The 22594-nt window shown below is 38.9% G+C and overlaps 1 protein-coding gene across 2 annotated transcripts in view; it reads left to right on the top strand.

Annotated features, from left to right (window-relative positions):
- The first annotated feature begins 9332 nt into the window (after nt 1–9332).
- Nucleotides 9333–22594, top strand: part of LOC129255364 (translocating chain-associated membrane protein 1-like 1) — a 34887-nt gene continuing 21625 nt past the window's right edge. For both annotated transcript variants that reach the window (XR_010293776.1, XM_054893728.2), the window contains exons 1-5: nt 9333–9405; nt 12036–12157; nt 13168–13284; nt 15209–15298; nt 19806–19859. Coding sequence is in view for 1 of the 2 variants with exons in the window: in XM_054893728.2 (XP_054749703.1) it covers nt 9333–9405; nt 12036–12157; nt 13168–13284; nt 15209–15298; nt 19806–19859 (456 nt within the window). In the remaining variant the exon portion in view is untranslated. The remainder of the gene's footprint in view (nt 9406–12035; nt 12158–13167; nt 13285–15208; nt 15299–19805; nt 19860–22594) is intronic.

Genomic DNA, 22594 nt, shown 5'->3' on the forward strand with positions numbered 1-22594 from the left:
CTCTATATTGTTTTGTGTGTGTACATGTATGTTATGTTAATAAGATTAAGAATAAAGAAGTGACTGTTAGGACTACCCCTATCAACTTCGAGCGGCTGATTGTGGAAAATATGGGTGAAAATATTTTTCGGCCCCTTCCCCGGTTTATTTCCAATTTGTTTGATTGCCAACTCGTCTACTATCGTTTGGTCCATCAGTTCGTCCACTCACCACATGGTCTTTTTTTTCATTTAGTCTAATGCCATTCTTTCTAATGACCAGTTGACCCAACAGCCATTTGGTCCATATACCATTTTATCTAATTAGACTATACAGTAAGTGTTAATTGTGCAAAATGAATGAAAATAAAATAGGTATTAGACCAACCGGTTATGAGACTAAATGATCATAGACGAGATGGTTATTAGACGAAGTGATGATTGGACCAAATGGTTAATGGACCCAGGCCTCTACAAAAAAAAATCAACACTTGCCCGACAGGGCAAGTGTTGATTTTTTTTGCCCAATAGAAAACACTGCTTGCCCGATTTTTTTTTCAAAAATTATTTTGCTCTTACTTATTCTTTTCTGTCCTGGCTGAACTTGATTTGCTGGCGCTGCCCTTGGCATTCCTCTTTCTTGACTCTTGTTCAAGTTGTTCTGGTCGCCGATTACGACGACAAAAGTCGCCTATTTTAGTCTGACGACTCATTGCTTATTTGGTTTGAAGTTGAAGCCGAGTCCTGGCCAGGGTGACAAGATTTCACAAAATGAAATACAGGACAATCGACAAAAAAAAAGATCAAGAAAGAAGGCTACACAGTGTTAGACTGAAAAACAACATTGCCGATCTTTGCTGGGCAGCCTGGGCTAGCTAGCGCGCGCTGAGCTGCGGCTCCAATCAGAGGAGTTAATTGCGTAATGCTTTCAATTTCGAGATCAGAGCGGACCCATTTCGTGGTACAAAGTCGCCCCAAAAAACATCGCTAATCGAAGGTACATCATAACGAAGCGGTTCAAGGGTCAGACCTATTGTATTTGCTTTGTTGACAAACGGATTGAGGGATCTACATGAGATCGGTCTGGTAAGAAACCTCTCATTTTTGCCATTCATAGTGAAATAATTTTTATCTCTTCTAACACATTAGGCGTTTGAAGGTTCAAATATCAATAAAATTCACACTTAAAAACCGATTTCACCCTGTATTTGGATTTCCTTCGGATATCCATCTGGGTGTGGAGGTCTCGAGCGTCCTTCACACCCTCGCGCATGCGATGTTTTGAAATCGGCAGCGAATTATTTATACGTGTTAGGAACTCCAGGTTGGCTCTAAATCACCAAACATTCTAGTCCCAGTTGAAAACATATTTGATCTGCCATTATTCCATGTTAACAGTTTAATAGTGTGTTTATTCAGGAGAATTCAAATTCTATTCTTTTTCGTTTGCTATTGTTGTGTGTTGTGTTTATTTTCTTGAACCGCCGTGAGCACCGAAAGGTGGACCTGTGCGCTATATAAGTAGCCACCCTTATTATTATTATTTATAAATTTTGAGGCTAATCGGAGGATGGATATGGAGCGAAATCAGGGTGTAAAGTAAGAAATTAAGCTTTTATTTTGTTTTAATGCCGTTTCAACGTATATTTTTTACAATAAATATGCATTTATTCCCACCTTTGCCACTCGGAGTATCCGAGCGAGTTCACCACCTTGATGTTCCGGTAGGTGGAGCGTAGTGTAGCGGTAGTGAAGTGGAGTGGAGCCTGCACGAACATCACTTGAGGTACAGGTAGGCCAACTTCATCAGTCCGGTACGGTACAATTCTTTTCATTCACTTGCTTACTGCAGCCAACCAGCATGCGCTGTGCGGTGCTGTGATCTAACATTATATGACACCTAGATAGATCCTTGTGATTTGATTGGTTGTTTGATATCTATGCAGCCCATTTTGCAATGATGTCATCAACCTAGCAATTTTGGATCCATACGATTTTGTCCATTGCACGCTGCAGTCACCGGCAGTGCGCATGTTGTAATGATGTAGCAGACCGAACTCGCACTGCATGAGCATGTTTTGCATTGAAATTCCTGAATTTCACAGGCAGAAAGATTCAAATGGAAAGACGAGATAGAATGAACAGAGAAAATTAGAAGTATTCTTTTCTTAAAAGTGAGTGAAGTCCTGAAAAGGACTGTAAGCCAGATGAGATGAGCTGAATATGGCTTGAGTAGCGATGGTTTGAGTAGTAGCAGGTTGAAGTGAAGAGAGGTTACTCGACGTTTCGGGCAGGTTGACTGTCCGTCTTCAGGAGTGAAGGATGCTAAACGAGCGCGGGGTACTTATGGTGAGAATGCGGACGTCAGAGGAATCGGTGGCCGGTCCGTTTGGCGGCAGGCGGTCAGTGGTGGCGCTGTGACTTCGTGGAGTTGTGTGGGCGTGAGTGCGGACGTCCGAGGGATTGGTGGCGGGCCGGGTCGGCGGCAAGGCTAAAGGTGGTGGCACTGTGATTCTGAGAAGTTACGTGGGCGTGAGTGCGGACGTCGGGTGGATTGGTGGTGGGTCGGGTTGGCTGTGAAGTTCCTTGGTGCTTGTTTGGTAGGCGTGGGCGGCGATTATAGCGGCATCGTTGTGTCGGCGGTGCGGCGATATCAGGTGTGGGAGATGCGGCGGCTTGGGTTGTGAGTGGTGTGGTGGGCTTGGTCGTCAGCGGAGCGACAGGCTCGGTTGTCGGCGGAGCGGCGGGTTTGGTTGTCGGCGGGAGTGTAACATTGGTGGATGAAGAAAGATTGGTGCCTAGGTGAAGGATTGGGTGCCAGATGTTGTTAAGGAGAAGTCCAGAGTCCTGGACACAGTACCCCAGGACACTGGACTTCACCTTAACAACATCTGGCACCCGACATAGACAACTGGTACGAGATGAGGTCATTTTTTGGCCTCTTATTTGCGTCAGGTCCTCACCCTCGTGGACTATCAGAATCAGGGTTGGCATGTTTTAAACGGTAGCACCACATAGGCTTGTGTGTTGGATGTGATTTTAGATGATTTTTTTTTTTTTACTTTTATTTCTGAAGTGGTGTATTATTTTCATCTAACTAATTAGAATTCTTTTTCAACAACACTCTTTTTCTCTTTCCCCCTTTATTCTCCCTTTCTCCATTGCTTTGTCATGTTCCTTTCCTCCCTGTTCAATTGTGCACATCAATCCATGTTAAGAATATTCTCATTTTAACAAAAATATCTGAGTGTTGTGCTCACTCTTTGGACAGGGAAAGAAACACTTTTTAAAATAAGCTCAAATACATATACATGTAATAGTAGTACTTGAATGAAATGGAAGTGTTGCACAAGCATAATATAATTGCCACTTTTCGCAAACCTCGGGGATGCGGCATCAGGGTTAACACAAAAGTAAACGATCAATTGTTCACTCAATTTTTACAATTGATTGTACATTATATTCAATGGAATCAATCGTAGAAATCTGTTCTACAATCATTGATAAGCTTTGTGTTACAGCTTCTAGATCTGCGTTTCGTGTGCAGAATTCTTTCATGTGACACCATGCATGCCATTCACAAATTGTGAGACCTTTCCTGTATGTACGATTGCTCATGGAGCATGCCTAGGGACTCCGGCCGCACTGCTTAGGCTGGAGATTTCATCAGAAACCATTGGCGTACATGTACATGGTGTATTGTGACATGGATAAGAGAGTGGTTTTTTAAACAAATCAAGTACATATTAAGTGAGGAAAAACTTACTGAATTAAGGCTTACATATGTAGGTATGTATCATTACAGTCCATCGAATCAATATTGCATATAACGTGGATTATTGATGGACCGCTGGCAATTAAATCCATTGGTCTCATTATTTACCTCTCCAGCTAAAACATTTTGCATGCGTTATCTGCGTGCACAGCAAATCTGTTCACAAACAATCCGGATTTGTGTTTTTTCTTTTGTGAATAATTATTCAATAGGTCTTTTCAAAGTCAGCATTGCTGAATATTGAATCGCGTAATGCAGGCGAGACAGCCAGAGGCGTTCCATTTGTTTTCTTTTGCTAGTTCCTCCTACACAAACGGCAAGCCATCTCACACCTAATGTGAAAGACATAATGCCTGTGTGCATGGTGGGCATTATGTATTACTTTCCCCCAATATGGGGGATAAGTTCAAATTCCCAGGGGGACTTCTTCCATTGATGGGTGGATACCACTTTAGGTTTCGAAAAGCACCCAATTACGTTAAATACGTAACGTGCCCACTCTTGAAAAGGAAATCCCTTTTTACGCGTGGACGCACCTGGTATCCACTCGTCAATGGAAGTGGCACCCCCGGGCAGCTTCCTCAAGCTCTGGGAGGAACCAATTGTGGCTCTGGAAGCTCGTCCTAAATTACCTGATATGTCACTGTTACCATAGTATTTTGCACACGAACTGCAGATTTAATGTTTCTGTTGTGGATGCGAAAGGTAAACGAATTCTCATGTCACACAACTTGCATTGCAGGACAGTCTTTTACGACGGGCCCAAAATTCTCTTCCAAAATCAACCACCGTCGTAAATTTGCGTCCATGTTCTCCAGTGAAAAGTCGGGAATAAACAAATAGACTAAAACTGACATTGTACTCTTGAGGTATACACGAAAGCAGGTGAAACTTTGCACTTCGTAATGATGAAGAAAAGTACTTTAAACAGAATAAGATAATCTAGCTAGTAAACCTTAACCCTACCTATCCAAGATGACCCTAGTGATCCCCTAAAAAATTTCTATGATAAATCCATAAACACAACAGGGCCACACCATATCGTTCAAGACTATTTTGGGGATGCATGAATGGGTATGCGGTTATAATATTACACAAGTGCATGTCAGGCCCCGAATTGCTCAAAAACGTATAAACGATTCATGTATAAAGCCAATTTTGAATTTGTTCTAAAAATTTGTATCTGTTTCATTATTTGTACTTGTTGTTAATGATTGGAAAATTATTGCCAATACATGTAATTTCCATTCAAAAATTTAAAAAAAAAAAAAAAAAACGTACATAAGAAATAATAAAAAAAAGCAGAACGCTGATCGTAAACCCACAAAAAGGTACGTTTCAAAACGTAGTTTGACCAGAATCAGGGTTTCTTGGGAAGATAAAGAGAACCACAATCGTAATTGTGTTTAAATGACGTCATTTGGTATATACTTCCGGAGAGATGAAAATCTGCGGGCAAATACAGTCACATGGTTCTAATGGGGACTTACCTCCACGAAATTACCTCTCATCTGACCAATGTTCATTTGAATGTGTGATTATTAATTTAAGTACTATCACTAATACTACTCTTCTAATTTGTCATTACAATGAATGTTGAGGGATTTACAAAAAAAAAAGAACATGAGTTACAATGAGGAGACATAGCTGAGCCAGAAGCCCCAGTAGCATAAAAAATAGATGTCTTAGTATTTTATTATGTCTACTATAATCTTTATTTTGTCTCACTATTATTCTCACCATGGTGGAAATTCTATGGCTATGTCAAGTTGCTAAATGCAATTACTAAAATATCGGAAATTGTTTGATGTTTAAATAATAGGCGACCATAACAATACTCAGAAAAAAAACTGTTGAAAAAGGGCGCGCCCAATTTGACCTCGCTTTCCAGCTCAACGAAAATTATGATGCGAAGCCAGCTGGAGATCATGATTTCGCCTCTGAAAAGTTAAGTATAAACAGCACTCCAGAAGCACGTTTACGATCAGCTTTCTGAAAAGACGTTTGAAAAAGCTGATTCTGTCCTCGCAATGGAAGCATAAACACACCCATACATGTAGTTCCCACCTATGGGTGCATTACATGCCGCCGTGCACAAGAACATTGAAGGCACGGGGCGTGCAACACTTGCATGGGATTTTGGCTGTACGCGAATTCAGAAATAGCTTTAATAAAATCAAGTCCTACGAAACTTACCGACCGATGTGAAATCGATTCCCCCTAATGTCATGAATAGCCCTCCAATAGCGTCATTCAAGCGCTGATTTTTCTTCTCGTTGACTAGATATGGAGCTTTCTTCGCTTTTCCTATTTTTCGGCTAAAGAGGGTGCGTGCGATTTATCTTCGTATCAATGACACTGCAAGGGAAAGACTAGGCACAACAACTATTTTACATGTTAATCGATGCAAAGTGTTACACGAAGTCGGCAAAGTGTCCAATCTTTTATTGTACAGATCTTGGTGGAACGTTTGTTGACAAACAAACGGCTCGCATTGCTGGCTTCGTTCAAGGCACGTAGAATTTCTATTTTTTGTTCAATTTGTCCACTTTGAATGTTTTCTAAAGAGTGTTATCGTCAGCAAAAATAATCTTTAAAATATGTTTTTATCTCACCTGCATAGCAGAGTGAGACTATAGGCGGCGGCGTCAACACCAAATCTTTTTGTTTTTGAAATGACAGCATAACTTACATGTAGAAAGTATATGGACCTAGTTCATGAAACTTGGCCATAAGGTTAATCACGTATTACTGAACGTCCTGCCTGAGTTTCAGGTCACATGACAAAGGTCAAAGGTCATTTAGGGTCAATGAACTTAGACCATGTTGGGGGAATCAACATCATAAGGTTAAGTTTTTGAAATGTCATCATAACATGTATGGACCTAGTTAATGAAACTTGGATATAAGGTTAATCAAGTATTACTGAACATTCTGCCTGAGTTTTAAGTCACGTAACCAAGGTCAAAGGTCATTTAGGGTCAATGAACTTTGGCCAAGTTTGGGGTATCTGTTGAATTACTATCATAACTTTAAAAGTTTATGGATCTGATTCATGAAACTTAAACATAAGAGTAATCAAGTATCACTGAACATCCTGTGCGAGTTTCAGGTGACATGATCAAGGTCAAGGGTCATTTAAGGTCAATGATCTTTGGCCATGTTGGGGGTATTTGTCACAACTCTGTAAGTGTATTGGTCTACTTCATAGAACTTGGACATAAGAGTAACCAAGTATCACTGAACATTCTGTGCAAGTTTCAGGTCACATGATCAAGGTAAAAGGTCGTTTAAGGTCAATGAACTTTGGCCAAGTCGGGGGTATTTGTTGAATTACCATCATAACTTTAACAATTTATTGGTCTAGTTCATAAAACTTAGACATCAAGTATAACTGAACATTCTGTGGGAATTTCAGGTCACATGACCAAGGTCAAAGGTCAATGAACTTTGACCATGTTGGGGGTATCTGATGAATTACCATCATAACTTTGAATGTTTATGTATCCATTTCATAAAACTTAGACATAAGAGTAATCAAGTATCACTGAACATCTTATGCGATTTTCAGGTCAAAGGTCATTTTAGGTCAATGAACTTTGGCCAAGTTGGGGGTATCTGTTGAATTACCTTCATAACTTTGAAAGTTTATTGGTCTAGTTCATAAAACTTGGACATAGCAGTAATCAAGTATCACTGAACATCCTGTGCGAATTTCAGGTCACATGACTAAGGTCAAAGGTCAATGAACGTTGGCCATGTTGGGGGTATCTGATGAATTACCATCATAACTTTGAAAGTTGAAAATGCACCCCTTAACAAGTATTAGCGTATGAAACCATACCCTATACAAGTATTGGGAACAAAACGGCATCCTTGACAAGTATTCCCTGAATTGACCTAAACAAGTACAACGATATCTCAATTGTTATGTCACGGACATCGGCTTTACCTTTACTTTAATTGGGTTTAGTATAGTAGGCCTACCACCCCACACACCTCATTCAAATGGACCCTAAACATGCTGTGTTGGGGAAAAAAATACATCCTTTATAAAGTATTTTAGTCTTTGTATGGGCCCTTGCAAATTGGACACCGTAAACACTTATTTTTCCTAGCAAAATATATACCCTTTTTTCATTATTTTAGTGTTTTTGACACCCTTATTATGTTACGTACGTAACGTGCCCTATATTGAAAAAGAGATCCCTTTTACGTGTTTCTTTTGGTCACGCATGGTATCCACTCGTCAATGGAAGTGGCCCCCGCGGGGCATAATTTTTCAAATTGCATATTGCCTCATTCTGAGCATAATATGTCATGGGAAAATATAATTCACACCAAATATGTCAAGGTCAGGAGGAAATAATGTGAAATATGAAAGATGAAGGGGAAAATCTGAAAATTTGTGTACAAAACAAATGGAGGGTTGTCCACAAAATCAGCCATTTTGAAGCATGGTTTGCCAATTTGAGGATCCCATGCAAAGTACAAGACTTTTTAAACGTCCGTATCTTGCCTATTTCATAACCGATTTTGATGAAACTTGTTTTAAATTGATCCTCTTGATTTACTTCTTGCAATAAGATTGCTTCTCTTCTTGGATTTTGGTTTCCTTTAATAATAGAAATTGCATTGTCCTTATTTTTGCCAGGAATTTGGGCCCCGTCTTACAAAGATTTATGTTTTATCCATTCAACCACAACCGTAAAGCCAGCACCATCAACATCTAAAACATGTTTGTTCAAAATATTTGCTTGATATGATGTGTATTCATACATTCATAGTTTTGAAAATTCAGTGGTTTCTCTTTGTTTGCAAAGGACATTGTGCAAATTTCCTGAAGAAAAAATTATGCTGTTGATGGATTTCCAAATATACTTGATCGGATCAGTTGTAACTTTTTGTTAAAGGAGAATGAAACCCTTGAAACCAGCTGAATCCATATCAAAGAGAAAAATCAAAGAAACATATTGTTGAAAGTTTGAGGAAGATTGAATGAATAATAAAAAAGTTATGAGCATTTGAATATTGAGATCACTAATGCCATGTAGATCCTCCCATTGGCAATGCGACCAAGATCTGTGATGTCACACACGTACAACTCCCTCATTACTTTAGTACTTATTTCACTTATATTCTCACTTTTATAGAGTCTATCACAAGGTGAGGTGTTCTCTTTATGAGAGGACAAGTACAGAGGTTTCACAACATTATATCATTAATGAATCGTTTGTCATATGATTAGAATGAGCAAAAAGATATGTTTTGGGGTATATTTTCAGGGTCAAAAAGGGGAGAGTTGTTCATCTGTGACATAGATCTTGGTCGCATTGCCAACAGAAGGATCTCCATAGCATTAGTGATCTCGACATTCAAATGCTCATAACTCTTCTATTGCTAGTCCTATTTTACTCAAACTTTTGTTGATCTTATCCTTTGATTTTTCTGCTTTCACAAAAGCTAATTTGCTCCAAGAGTTTCATTCTCCTTTAAGACAGGGCCCTGAGCTTCGCCGCTGTCTGTAGCTCTCTGAATTATAACAACAAATGCATTGAAACAATTATTTTCAATTTTTTATGCAGGTTACCACCCCATTGGCATCAATGTTTGTGATTATGCAATACAATATCACCAGCAACATGACAGAAGGTTAGTAATATGGAAGGGCAGGGGGGTCCTACAGCTACAAAGGTCCTTAAGCTACACACCACTCATCACGTATGCATTTTCAATGGCAGAATGCGCACTCTGTTTGTGTGGAACTGTGACGAATGATTTCTAATATATTTTTCTACATATGCTGCAATAAATGACTAAATGCAGGGAAACCATCAACTGTTTGACATTTTGGATTCATATTTACTTTAATTTTAGATTTTCCTATAATAATATGAATAATATTTTAGAAATTATGGCCAGGAAATACTTTTTCTTTGTGTGATGAATTGAGTGCGTAGCTTTAGGATCCCTTCTACATTGGGCGGCAAAATCAAGAGGTGTGCGGAAAACATGGCAGGATTTTTCAAATAAGTGAGATTTGTGGTATTTGCTTCTTGGTTCAGGATCTTTAGAATATTTTACAAAAAGTGAAAGATAATTTGTTCAAAGATTTAAATTGGCATAGTTTTTATCGCTTCAAAACAAAGAGCGTAGCTTTAGGTCCCCCCATCATACAATAATTATTCTGAGGTTTGGTGCAGAAATTCAATCAAGGCCTGCGAAATCCTTTAATTCTAAGTGCAATATTTTTGTTTTTCATGACTGTGCTTCTTTTATCCTTGTCCCTTCCTGCTCCATATAATTTTTCTTTTATTTCCTTTTCGCAGCGCCTTGAGCACATAATCAATATGGATTTGGCGCTTTAGAAATTCTCTATTATTATTTTCTGACCTATTGCAATTTCTGTTTATTTTCGTCTCGCTTAATTTCCGCTTTTTATCCATCTTTCCTTTTCATCCTACTGCTGATGTGCTGGAAAATGAAATGCACAAGAATGAACAACAAAAAGTAAAGTCTGGAAATCATGGAGACAGCTTGAACAAAAATGATACTCCTTCAACTTGTTTCTTTTAGTCTCTTTGTGTTATGTTCATTAAATTTCATGTTTGTACATTGGCATTTACATATCTCTAAAAGACTGAAATATAAGCTAGCAATTTAATTTGCATGCAATTTCTTTGAGAGCTCAATGAATCCAAGTCAATTGTAGTGTACGGCATGCATTTGACACGTGGGCATATGATACAACATACATTGTAGGCATTGAGAAAATGTGGCCAGTATGGAAAATTTATTTAAATCTTGGGAGTATTTTATTAGCAAAGGACACTCTCTGGATTCTGATTGGTTTTTATACGCCCGTCCTAGACGGGACGTAGTATGGTATCACGCTCAGTGTCCGTCCGTCTGTATGTCCGTCCGTTAACTTTTCCTTGTAAACACAATAGCTTCAGTTTGACTTAACCTAGGCTCATATAATTTGGTGTGTATGATACTAGCATGGATGCCAGGAAGCTGATTGATTTTGAGGTCCAAAGGTCAAGGTCACACTGACATGTTTTGATCTTACCCTTCTGCATTCCTTGTAAACGCGATAACTTCAGTTTAACCTAACCTAGGCTCATACATGTATAATTTGGTGTGTACATGTATGATACTAGCATGGATCCCAGGAAGCCTAAGGATTTTGAGGTCTAAACGTCAAAGGTCAAGATCACAGTGACGTGTTTTCATCTTACCCTTCTGAAGTCCTTGTTAACGCGAGAATGTCAGTTTAACTTAAACTAGGCTCATACAATTTGGTGTGTATGATACTAGCATAGATCCCAGGAATTCTATTGATTTTGAGGTCAGAAGGTCAAAGGTGAAGTTGCTACCTTCCACTTTTCTTGCTTGACCAATAACTCCATTTTCCGTGTTACAGGCGGGTGTATTATGTGCTCGCCTTAGTGACACTATGTAAATTGATAAACTAATTTTCTAATTTTTGCTTTCTGAACACAAAATAACTATTTTGGCTATTTACTGAAAACCTTCCTTGGTGACTAATTGTTGGTGTAGGGTGGCTAGTCTCATTCATGGTCAGCGAATTTTGATGATGTTATGGTATCAAATTACAAAAAGAGATTTTTCAAGATGAATTTGAAAGCCCCTCCATGTAGTCAATGAAACTTACATAGGGTCATGTAGTAAATAAGTATAAGAAAATGTTAAATGTCAAGAAATGATGCAAAGGTCAAAGGTTACTTTGGGTTGAAAAATTGGTATCAATTCATGAACAAAAAATAACCATAGTTTTAATATTTAAAATTTCAAGATGATTTGCAATTGTGATTCTTAATTTTAGTAATCTTGGGATGTATTTCAGGTATGAATGAATTAATGAATGAATGAATCTTTATTTCATTCAATTCTGATATTAAACAACATCAACAGTAAATCATTGCGATACAAGTAAATAGCAAAGAACAGAAGTAAATAATTACAGAATAATATACATAATACATGCACTACTTTTTATGGAACATAAGTAACACCCATGAGACAAGATGGAAATGAAACGTGGTGACCTGCTAAGAAGCTTAGCTTGTGGGCCATAGGCCACCATACATAATATCATATCATGATATTTGGTCACTAGATCAAAGCCAGATGTTATTCAGATAAATTTACTGCTGTTCCTCATACGCACTTGTACAAGTTCAAAATGATACTGTAATTCTCAAATTTATGAATTAATCTTGACGTCATAAACTGATTTTGATTTCCTAATATAACAGGAGAGAGTGGAGGCGAGGAAGAGACTCGTTACATGTATGGATCCAGAGATTCTTTCTGTATTGCATTCTACTTCCTCATCAGTATTGTTCTTCATGCTGTAGTACAAGAATACATCCTTGATGTAAGTTGACTAAACCAAAAAAAAAAATCCTTAAATTTCCCCAAAGAAAGAAAAAAATATGCTTATTGTACATTACAATGCCCGTGGGCTGATAGTGCGATAAACTTGTTCTGATTTTACATTGCCGTCACCAGCTTTTTTCAAAACTTACCAACTCCAACATCAGGTAGTGATGCGGTTGGTGCAGATACATGTATGAGCTTTGCTACACTGCACTAAAATTTATATCTAGCCATTTCGCACTTCACAAAAAGGTTATTTATTCCGGTACTGCCTTTAACAAAGAATGCAAAAAAATGTCAAGCCAAAATTTAGTTGTTTTGGAGCTTTATTTCAACATTAATACCTGAGTTCTGTTATTATACAGTGTACGTTAATCACTTTTTTTATGAAAAATGAATTTAAACAATTTTATTTTAAATAGTTAACTGTTAGATTTTAGAGTTTACGTCCTTAGTGACGTGCATACTAATATCCGCCGGGAATGCATGATCAATGGCAGAGATCTAAGAGAGGTACCAAATATATTCCTATGATGATCATAGACTAAATTGTAATATTGGCGTGAAATATAACTTTATTTTCATCAAATAATTTTGCTATCTTTAATATGAACCAAGGTACTAGGTGTTTTTTACAATTATTTTTGTGAGACAAATTGAGCATAAATCTGTTTGTGCCTTATTATGATGCGTGCATGTGTATCCATTACTTTTATCCTTTTAATTTTTATTTTACATCTGTAAATAGAATTGCTACTACCAAACAGGTTCTTTAATCTTGGTAACTGTAGTTTACCATAAAGATAAACACTTATATATATATCTCAATTTAGGAATTCTCATATCTTCATCTTCTCTTTCCCCATTTTATACATTGCAGAAATTAAAAAAAACCTCAAATGATGATGTTTTGCCTGGATTCACATGTTCACACATTTCATGTTAATTTGCAGATCTTGAATTAAGATTATCACAACTTTCATTCTTGTATCCTTTTTCCCCTTGCAGAAACTGAACCGAAAGTTGCACCTGTCTAAAGTTAAACACTCAAAGTTCAACGAGTCGGGTCAACTAGTGACCTTTTACCTCTTCTCAATTTTTTGGGGCATTGATATCATGATGAAGGTGAGATACTTCATGCAAATAGTGACCAATCTGTGTTAAACTATTAATTATGTCAATCATTGAGTAGAAAGTGGTCAAGCACTCTTAGCACGTAGGCTAAGGCTGACAGATTTATACTTCAATATTCAACCTGTTAGAGACTGAACATGTGTGACCAGATTTCCCCACTTGTAGACTGAACACACATACAGTGTACATGTATACATGTTCACTTTTTGTCTCGCCCACAAGAGGTGAAGGCGAGACTTAGGGATCCAAATGTCGTCCGTCGGTCACAAACCTAATGACACATAACTCCACAACCATAAGTCGCTTTTCAACCAAACTTGGATGGTAGATGGACTTGGGGGACCTGCATGTTATGCTGCAGTCGGAGGTCACATGGTAAGGTCAAAGGTCATTTTCAGGTCAACAATAGAGTTTACATGCAAGACTCTCTTATGACACCTAACTCCGCAATCATAAGTCACTTTTCAACCAAACTTGGATGGTAGATGAACTTGGGGGACCTGCATGTTATGCTGCAGTCGGAGGTCACATGGTAAGGTCAAAGCTCATTTTCAGGTCAACGTTAAAGTTTACATGCAAAACTCTCTTATGACACCTAACTCCGCAACAGTAAGTCACTTTTCAACCAAACTTGGATGGTAGATGGATTTGGGGGACCTGCATGTTATGCTGCAGTCGGAGGTCACTTGGTTAGGTCAAAGGGCATTTTCAAGTCAACGTTACAGTTTACATGCAAGACTCTCTTATGACACCTAACTCCGCAACCGTAAGTCACTTTTCAACAAAACTTGGATGGTAGATGTACTTAGGCGACCTGCATGTTCTGCTGCCGTCGGAGGTCACATGGTAAGGTCAAAGGTCATTTTTAGGTCAACATTAAAGTTTACGTGCACGACTCTCTTATAACACGTAACTCTGCAACCGTAAGTCACTTTTCAACCAAACTTATGTGGTAGATGAACTTCGGGGACGTGCATGTTATGCTGCAGTTGGAGGTCACATGTTAAGGTCAAAGTTCATTTTCCGGTCAATGTTAAAGTTTACATGCAAGACTCTCTTATGACCTACAACTTCGCAACCTAAAGTCACTTTTCATCAAATCTTGGGCTGTTGATGTACTGAGGGAATCTGCATGTTATGCTGCAGTGGGAGGTCACATGGTAAGTTCAAAGGTCATTTTCATGTCAACGTTAAAGTTTACATGCACGACTCTCGTATGACACATAACTCTGCAACTGTAAGTCATTTTCAACCAAACTTAGGAGGTAGATATACATTGGTGACCTACACGTTATGCTGCAGTCGGAGGTTACATGTTAATGTCAAAGGTCATTATCAGGTCAACGTTTAAGGTTTACAAGCAAGACTCTCTTATGACACATAACTCTGCAACCGTAAGTCATTTTTCAATGAAACTTGGATGGAAGATGTGCTTTGGGGACCTGCATGTTATGCTGCAGTCGGAGGTCACATGGTAAGGTCAAAGGTCATTTTTAGGTTAACATTAAAGTTTACATGCAAGACTCTCTTATGACGCATAACTCTGCATCCGTTAGTCAATTTAAAATCAAACTTGGGTTGTAGCTGTACTTAGGAGACCTGCATTATGATCGGAGGGCACATGGTAAGGTAAAAGGTCATTTTGAGGTCAACATTATAGTTTACTGCAAGACTCTTATGACAAATGTTATTCCATCCCAGTTATTTCACAGTGAACTTATCATACAATTCTGTTGCATGCCCTTGCAAGTTGCGATATTTATGGTCATTGTCACAAGTGGGCGAGATATAACATCGCTTATGCCTTGTTTTAAATAGATAATAGTGTTATTAATTTTTATAGGAAGACTTTAATTAAAATGGGGCACACCATGCAAATCGGATATTAACTATTGTTCATCTTTATTCTTTACAGGAAGGCTTCACTCAGAACTTGGCTCACTTATGGGAAGGTTATCCTCATATCTTACTCTCATTTAGATCAAAATTTTACTTCATTATCCAGGTTTGTGACACATAATTGTATGATTTCTGATCCAGTGTGTTGGGATTGGGGGAAAAGGACTACCATGTACTGTCCCATTTTATCAATGGAATATCAGTAGAGAAGTCTTATGCGTTTTTCACTATTATAAATGCGTAATTTCTCTCGCCTCTATACAAATCATTCAGCATGAGGTTCCAATAGGGTTAGGGGTAAGGGTTCCAATAGCTGATTTCCAAATGATGGAGTCCACACATTAAGAGTAATTTGTGTTCAATCCTTTTTAATACAGGCTATTGGTTTGATTAACGCTTGTGTAAAGTAGTATTGATTGGATAACAACATGCGCCCTTGGAAACAAAGGCGCACGTCATCGTCGACAGACCTGTCTTCCGGGAGCTCCAGCCAAACTAAAAAATATCGGCCTAAATCTCACCAATCGTAAAGTATATTTTGTCAAATTGTGTATATTATGATTGTTATTGTTATTTACTATGCTCATGTGTCAATTTTGTTAATTATGTCTTTCTAAAAATTGGGCTTTTGGGCCTCCCCTCGACCACCTTCTACCTATGTGAAAGCGGGATTATGTCACAGTGTATGAGCGAATACAGATACAGCTTTCTCGGAGATGTCTCCCATCCATCCAAATAAGACATCCTGCTGGTTGCATCTTCTTTTCTGCATTGCATTTCTACTCAGATTCTACCACCATACGTCGATTGATAAACTGAAGGAACATTCGGTCCTAGCAGCTGTCTCTTTTCATACTGATAACTCTAGAGCCAAACAGTTATATCTTGACAGATCGACAAGAGCAATACGTCGTGGTATTCATGAGCAAACCTACGTCAAGCAAGTCTGTTTATCACTGATTCTGCTTCTTTCTGGGGATGTCCAGGTAAACCCGGGACCCAAGACTGCTGCCATCTACCCTTGTGGGTAGTTTGGTACCACAAATCGTGTGAGGATCTGAATACAAATGACATAGAACATCTTGGACATGACAACGTTGTTTGGCATTGTTATAAATGTGACAATGCGAATGTTGAGACGTTTACCTTCAACTCCTTCGAACTTTGCACAGCAAATGACTTTTATCTCCTGTCTCCGGAGCATTACCCATTAGGCATCAATTCTTTTACATCTGATGACCCACCTAGCCCGATAGGTGAGAGCAGCCCCAAGTCGAGAGTGGACTCTGATGACAGCGCCGCTCCCAGAAGCCGGCTCTCAAGCACTGGATCAAGTTCTCACTCCAGCAAGAGTTCCACGAGTATATCCTGCGGCAAAAAATCCAATCTGCGGCTTCTCACTGTTAACTGTTGTAGCATCAAGAAGAATCGTTCTGAATTTGCTGCTGCAGTAGACTACATCAAGCCAGATGTCATCTGTGGGACTGAGTTGTGGCTTTATGGTGTCAAGCCAGGGAAGGATCCTGCAATCAATGCAATCAGATCATCAGAGGTTTTCCCTTCCTCACATCAATTCTCCAGGAATGATAGAGAATCCACCGGGGGTGGCTTCTTTATTGGAGTCTCAAGAAACATCACGACAGAGAATAAACCAGAGCTCTCAACGGACTGTGAAGTAGTTTGGAATAAGATCAAACTGAAAGGTGAAAGGGAACTCTATTGTGGCTCCTTCTATATGCCTCACCGTGACATGAAACACCTAAACCAACTCCGCAACTCGTTGGAGCGCACCATGGAAAATCTCAGAGACCATCATGTTATTTTGACCGGGGACTTTAATTGTCCAGACATAGATTGGGAGCACCTCAGCACTCGACCAGGCGCCGCTGAGAGAGAAGTACAACAAGCTCTTATTGACATCACTTTGGACTTTGGCCTCCATCAAATACATGAGCAACCTACAAGGCAAGACAATCTGCTAGACCTCGTCTTCACTAACAACCCATCATTGGTGAAGAGCACGCCGGGGATTAGCGACCATGCCATGGTAGTAACGGACTTTGAGATCCTACCCCACATTGTGAAACACAACAACAAGAAGTGTTACATGTTTCAGAAAGCTAACTGGACTGAAATTCACCAGCGAGCTGCAGTGTTATCTACTGAACTCGTCACTAAAACTGACTGTGAAGTAGGAATCGAAGAAGTTTGGACTCACTTCAAGACATCACTGTTTCAGATCCTAGATGAACATGTTCCCTCCAAGACAGTGCGAGGTAGGAAATCTCTCCCTTGGTTTTCACACAGCCTCAAGCGAATGGTGAAGAGGAAAATGAGACTTTACAAGAAAACCAAGAAAACCACCCACGGTACAGCCAAGAAGAGTGCATGGAAGAAGTATACAGACTTCCAGAAGGACTGCAAACAGGCTTTCAAAGTAGCTGAAGAGAATTTCATCCTATCTTCAGTCATGCATGGTTTGGAGGAAAACAATCCTAAGCCCTTCTAGAGATACGTGTCCTCGAAGAGGAGGGATAGAACTGGTACCCCAGCACTAAAGAAGGATGGTAATCTGATCCATGATAGTAGACTGAAGGCACAGATGCTGTAACAACAGTTCAAATCGGTCTTCAACTTGGACACCTTCATCCCACCAGTTGAAACAAGAACTACCAAGTCTGCACGCAAGATTGACGATCTGCACATTTCTGTCTCTGGTGTGGAAAAGCTACTTGCCAAGATCAACATCTCAAAAGCAGCTGGTCCAGACCTTATTCCTAACATCATTTTAAAGGAATGTGCACCCGAACTTGCTCCTGGCATTATAGCGATGTTTAAGCTGTCAGTGGACTCTGGTGCTCTACCCCTCGACTGGAGAGATGCACACGTGTCACCAGTGTTCAAGAAGGGTGATGTCCACCAAACCAGCAATTATCGCCCAGTCTCCCTAACTTCGGTTATTTGTAAGCAACTGGAGCATATCATCTGTCGCCATATTATAATGCATCTGGAACGCAATAAGATCTTGTCACCACTCAATCATGGTTTCAGAGCAGGCCATTCTACTGAGACACAGCTCTTGACTGCCGTACACGACTTTCTCACAGCCAATGATAAGAAGACCCAAATGGACATCATTATTTTGGACTTTGAGAAGGCTTTCGACACCGTCCCTCATTCACTTCTACTACACAAGCTGGAAAGATACGGCATCGAAGGTCCTTTGCTTCAGTGGCTCTCATCTTTCCTAACAAAGAGACAGATGAAAGTTGTTGTGAATGGGGAACACTCATCTCCAACGAAGGTAATGTCAGGAGTGCCGCAAGGGACAGTGCTCAGCCCCCTTCTCTTCCTTTGTCATATCAACGACTTACCAGACAATGTCAAGTCTACTGTCCGCCTTTTCGCTGATGACTGTCTCTTGTATAGAACGATCAAGTCGCAGCGGGATCATGTCAGTCTTCAAAACGATCTGTCCAAGCTGCAGCAATGGGCGATTACATGGGGAATGAGATTCAATGCCACGAAATGCCAAGTACTGAGTACTGATCAGAAGTCATCCTACTTCTATAACATCAATGGTCATATTCTCAAACACATTTCCCAAGAGAAGTACCTCGGAGTCATGCTGTCTGATGACCTTAAATGGACCCCTCACATCAGCATGACAACGAAAAAAGCAAATTCCATCCTGGGACTTCTTCGCCGAAATCTCCAGTTTTGCCCTGAGCAGTGTAAACGTACAGCCTACATCTCCCTTGTACGGTCCATTCTCGAGTACGGAGCCTGTGTGTGGGATCCATACCTGCAGAAAGATATCCAAAGCCTTGAAAGGGTTCAGCACAGAGCTGTGAGGTTCATCACAGGTGACTACACATCTCGCAACCCAGGCAGCATCACCAGCATGAGAGAAAAGCTAAATCTGCCAACACTATCCTCAAGACGACAAGTCCTGAAGTTATCTTCCTTCTTCAAGGTGGTCGAGGGGTTGGTCCCAGCCCTTCCTATTGAGAATTTCTTGACTAAAACAAGGCCAAAACGGAAAGTCAAAACAAAACAATTTAATGACTTTCAAGCACAGAATATCTTAGAAAGACAAGTAGTGAACCACAATAAAGGTTACACTATTCAATCAACAAACACTGAACAATTAAAACAATCTTTTTTTGTGAGTACCCCTCTGGCTTGGAACCATCTCCCACCTGACACAGTGAACAGCACATCACTAGAGGTGTTCAAGTCAAAATTCGAAAAGAGCTACCTACGATACGACTAAATATCACCGTGCCCTCTCTCACCCGCTGCATTCATACCAATTGGTCCAGCAGTGTACACATCCAGAACATGCATGTACATGTATGGTATATTAACAATACTGGTTGATGATGTTTGAGCAAAGCGGTATCCCATTGGAGAAATGAAAAAATTATGATTTCCTTATCGTTTTAATTGACAATGTGGTAACTTTGCAATACAAGAGATGTTAAGGTTTGTATTTTTCAAATGGATATTATAAAGCTGAAAAATAAACATGGCAGCATAAGATCTTCCTATTCTTATTTAAATACTGGCCATTTGGAATTGAAATGACAAACATATATTTTTTTTTACAGATAGCCTACTGGATCCATGCTTTTCCTGAATTGTATTTCCAGAAAGTTAAAAAGGTGAGATTTGTTAATTAGGCATTATGTAAAAAAAGTTACATACAAATTTTTTTCCCATCATCTATCACAAACAATGTGACAGACCGTAAGTCCCTTCTCAAACAAACTTGGGTTGTAGATACACTTAGGGAACCTGCATGTTATTGTGCAGTCGGAGGTCATTGGTCATTTCAGGTAAAACGTTCAAGTTTACGTGCTAGATTCTCTTATGGCACATAATGCTGTAAACGTATGTCATGTTTAAACCAAACTTGAGTTGTAGATGCACTTTAGGAGACCTGCATGTTATGGTGTAGATGTAGATCACATGGTAAGTTCAAAGGTCATCTCGGGTCAAACATTAAAGTTTATGTGCAACTCCTTTTACACATATTTTGCAAGCAACCGTGTCTCACTTTTTAACCGAACTTGGGTTGTAGATGCACTTAGGGGACCTGCATGTCATGGTGCAGTTTTAGGTCATATATGGGTCAAAGGTCATTTAAGGTCAAACATTACACTCTATATGCAATACTCTTATGACAAAACTGCAATTATGTCTCACTTTAACCAAAACTCAAAAACTCTGTTCTCTTCTTTCTTTCTCTAAATAATAAGCTTGTTATGGCACTACATCTTCTGGAGCCCTAAAGTATAATGCACCCACACACACATTTACTTTTACACAGGGGGGCAGTTTCACGGTAACTGACATTACACGGCACAATTTTAAACACCTTTCATTATGTGTATCTCTAAAACAACAAATGATGTGAGTTTGCTTTTTATATAGTTAATAAAGTGAACCTAGCTGTATACTCTGATACTAAGTTTTTCAATGTAACCACATTTGTTACGCATCAGCAAGGAAAAATGTGTCGGTAACTGACGTTACGCAAAAAGGACATGCAATTTCAGGGTGTTCAGTTAAATTGAAATATCTCATGTCCCTGAGTAGATGGAGTAATAATTTGAATATGTAGATATACCTTCATTACTAGGTTAAGATGTGTCAAAATATTAAATAATTTGTTATTGTCTTTTGGGGGCTATGATAATTTTTCCACGACCATGCTGGTAACTGACATTACGGTAACTGATGCTACACTTAATTTGCCATAGAGATAACACATGGAAGTCAAATGTGCGGAATAATTGCATTGTATCTTCTGTGCAGGGCTTCACATGAAAGTGAGCTTGATGTGGTAGTATACCTGAGTTTCGAGGAACATTTCAATGAAAAAACTTTATCATTTTTTTAATTTCTTTGATTTGATTTGTACATTTTATTATTGTCAGTAACTGACATTACACACTAACATTTACCAGTGCTATATGATTTTGCAAAGGCATAATTTCTTGGTACTTTTATGTAAGGCTTTTTAAAATCATAAAAGTTTCATAATACTTTACATTTTAAATTATCAAAAGTTAAGAAATGTATGTTTTACTTACTCGGGGGGGGGGGGGGGGGGGAGGGGGTCATAGCAGCTACATGTATTGCTATAGTAATTAAATATTGCATTGACTGTACACATGGATTATTCTGACTATACACCCATTCACATATATTCATCAGTTTTATATTGACTTTTTAAACCTTTTCCTTCTCCAACCTCCCCCTCCCCTCAAAAAAGGCAAAATTAATAAGGGTCTCCCCTAGGCTACCCCTCCCCCGAATCTCAAGCAGCCATGCAGTTTTATTGATTTCTGTTCTGGTCAGTGCAAGCAATGCTTGTTCATATCTGTGGGATCTCAATTTTCTTCATTATTTGTTTAATCATTTTCTTTGCTAATTTCTTTTGTAGGCTGTCAACAGAAAATAAACTCCAGCTTCTAAACTGAAACTGAACTATTTGTAAATTAGAAAAAAGACAGTTTTAGTAGATCCATGCTTATCACTTACATGTATCATCTACACTTGTAAACCAAAAACAAAAATTGTATCACACATCTACACTACTAACAAAAACCAGGAATTTACTTTTAACCCGGCAATGTTCAAAAGAATCCTAAAAACTAAAAAAGGGGCCCTAGAAACTCAATTCATCGCAATCAAATGTTGCAGATTTAGGCAATAGGTTGGGAAAAGTAACCCCTCCCCCCCCCCCCTGAAAAACGAAAAATAATGTTAAAAAATTTGTCTGATACAAACAATTAGGTAGTTGGTAAGTACATGTACATCTGCAAAACAATTTCATGTAATTTTTTTTGCACAATGGGAATGCAACTTCCTTCATGTATACCTTTTAAAAGTCAATAGCATGCTCCTTCTGGTGTTATTTAACGAAGTGAAAGACTTAAATAAAAAGTATACAATATTTCTTCACCATAAAATTGACCACATTTACATTTCACTATTGGTAACCAACGTTTTATCATGGTAACTGACATTGCATCTCAGTAACTGACATTACATATTTCACTTGGTAACTGATGTTACACATATTTAATGGTACCCTCTGGCTTGATTGTTAATTGATTATCTTTAATATTGGTGTCGAAGGGAGGGATGCTACCTAAGGAGGAAATCTACCAATTTTCAAATAATACATCGTCTTTTCTGGGAAATGAGAAAAAAAAGTTCACGTTTTTGGTAACTGACGTTACATACCATATCACATACTTCATCAATATTTTTTATCAGATAAATGAATTACTGGTGTTTCTTTCTATAGGATTTTATAAAGTGTTTTAATAGCAAGCTAAATCACAGGGGAGTCATTCCATGCCAATTCACCCAATGAATGTGCAAT

This window comes from Lytechinus pictus, chromosome 1, assembly GCF_037042905.1.
Source record: "Lytechinus pictus isolate F3 Inbred chromosome 1, Lp3.0, whole genome shotgun sequence".
Classification (NCBI taxonomy): Eukaryota; Metazoa; Echinodermata; class Echinoidea; order Temnopleuroida; family Toxopneustidae; genus Lytechinus; species Lytechinus pictus.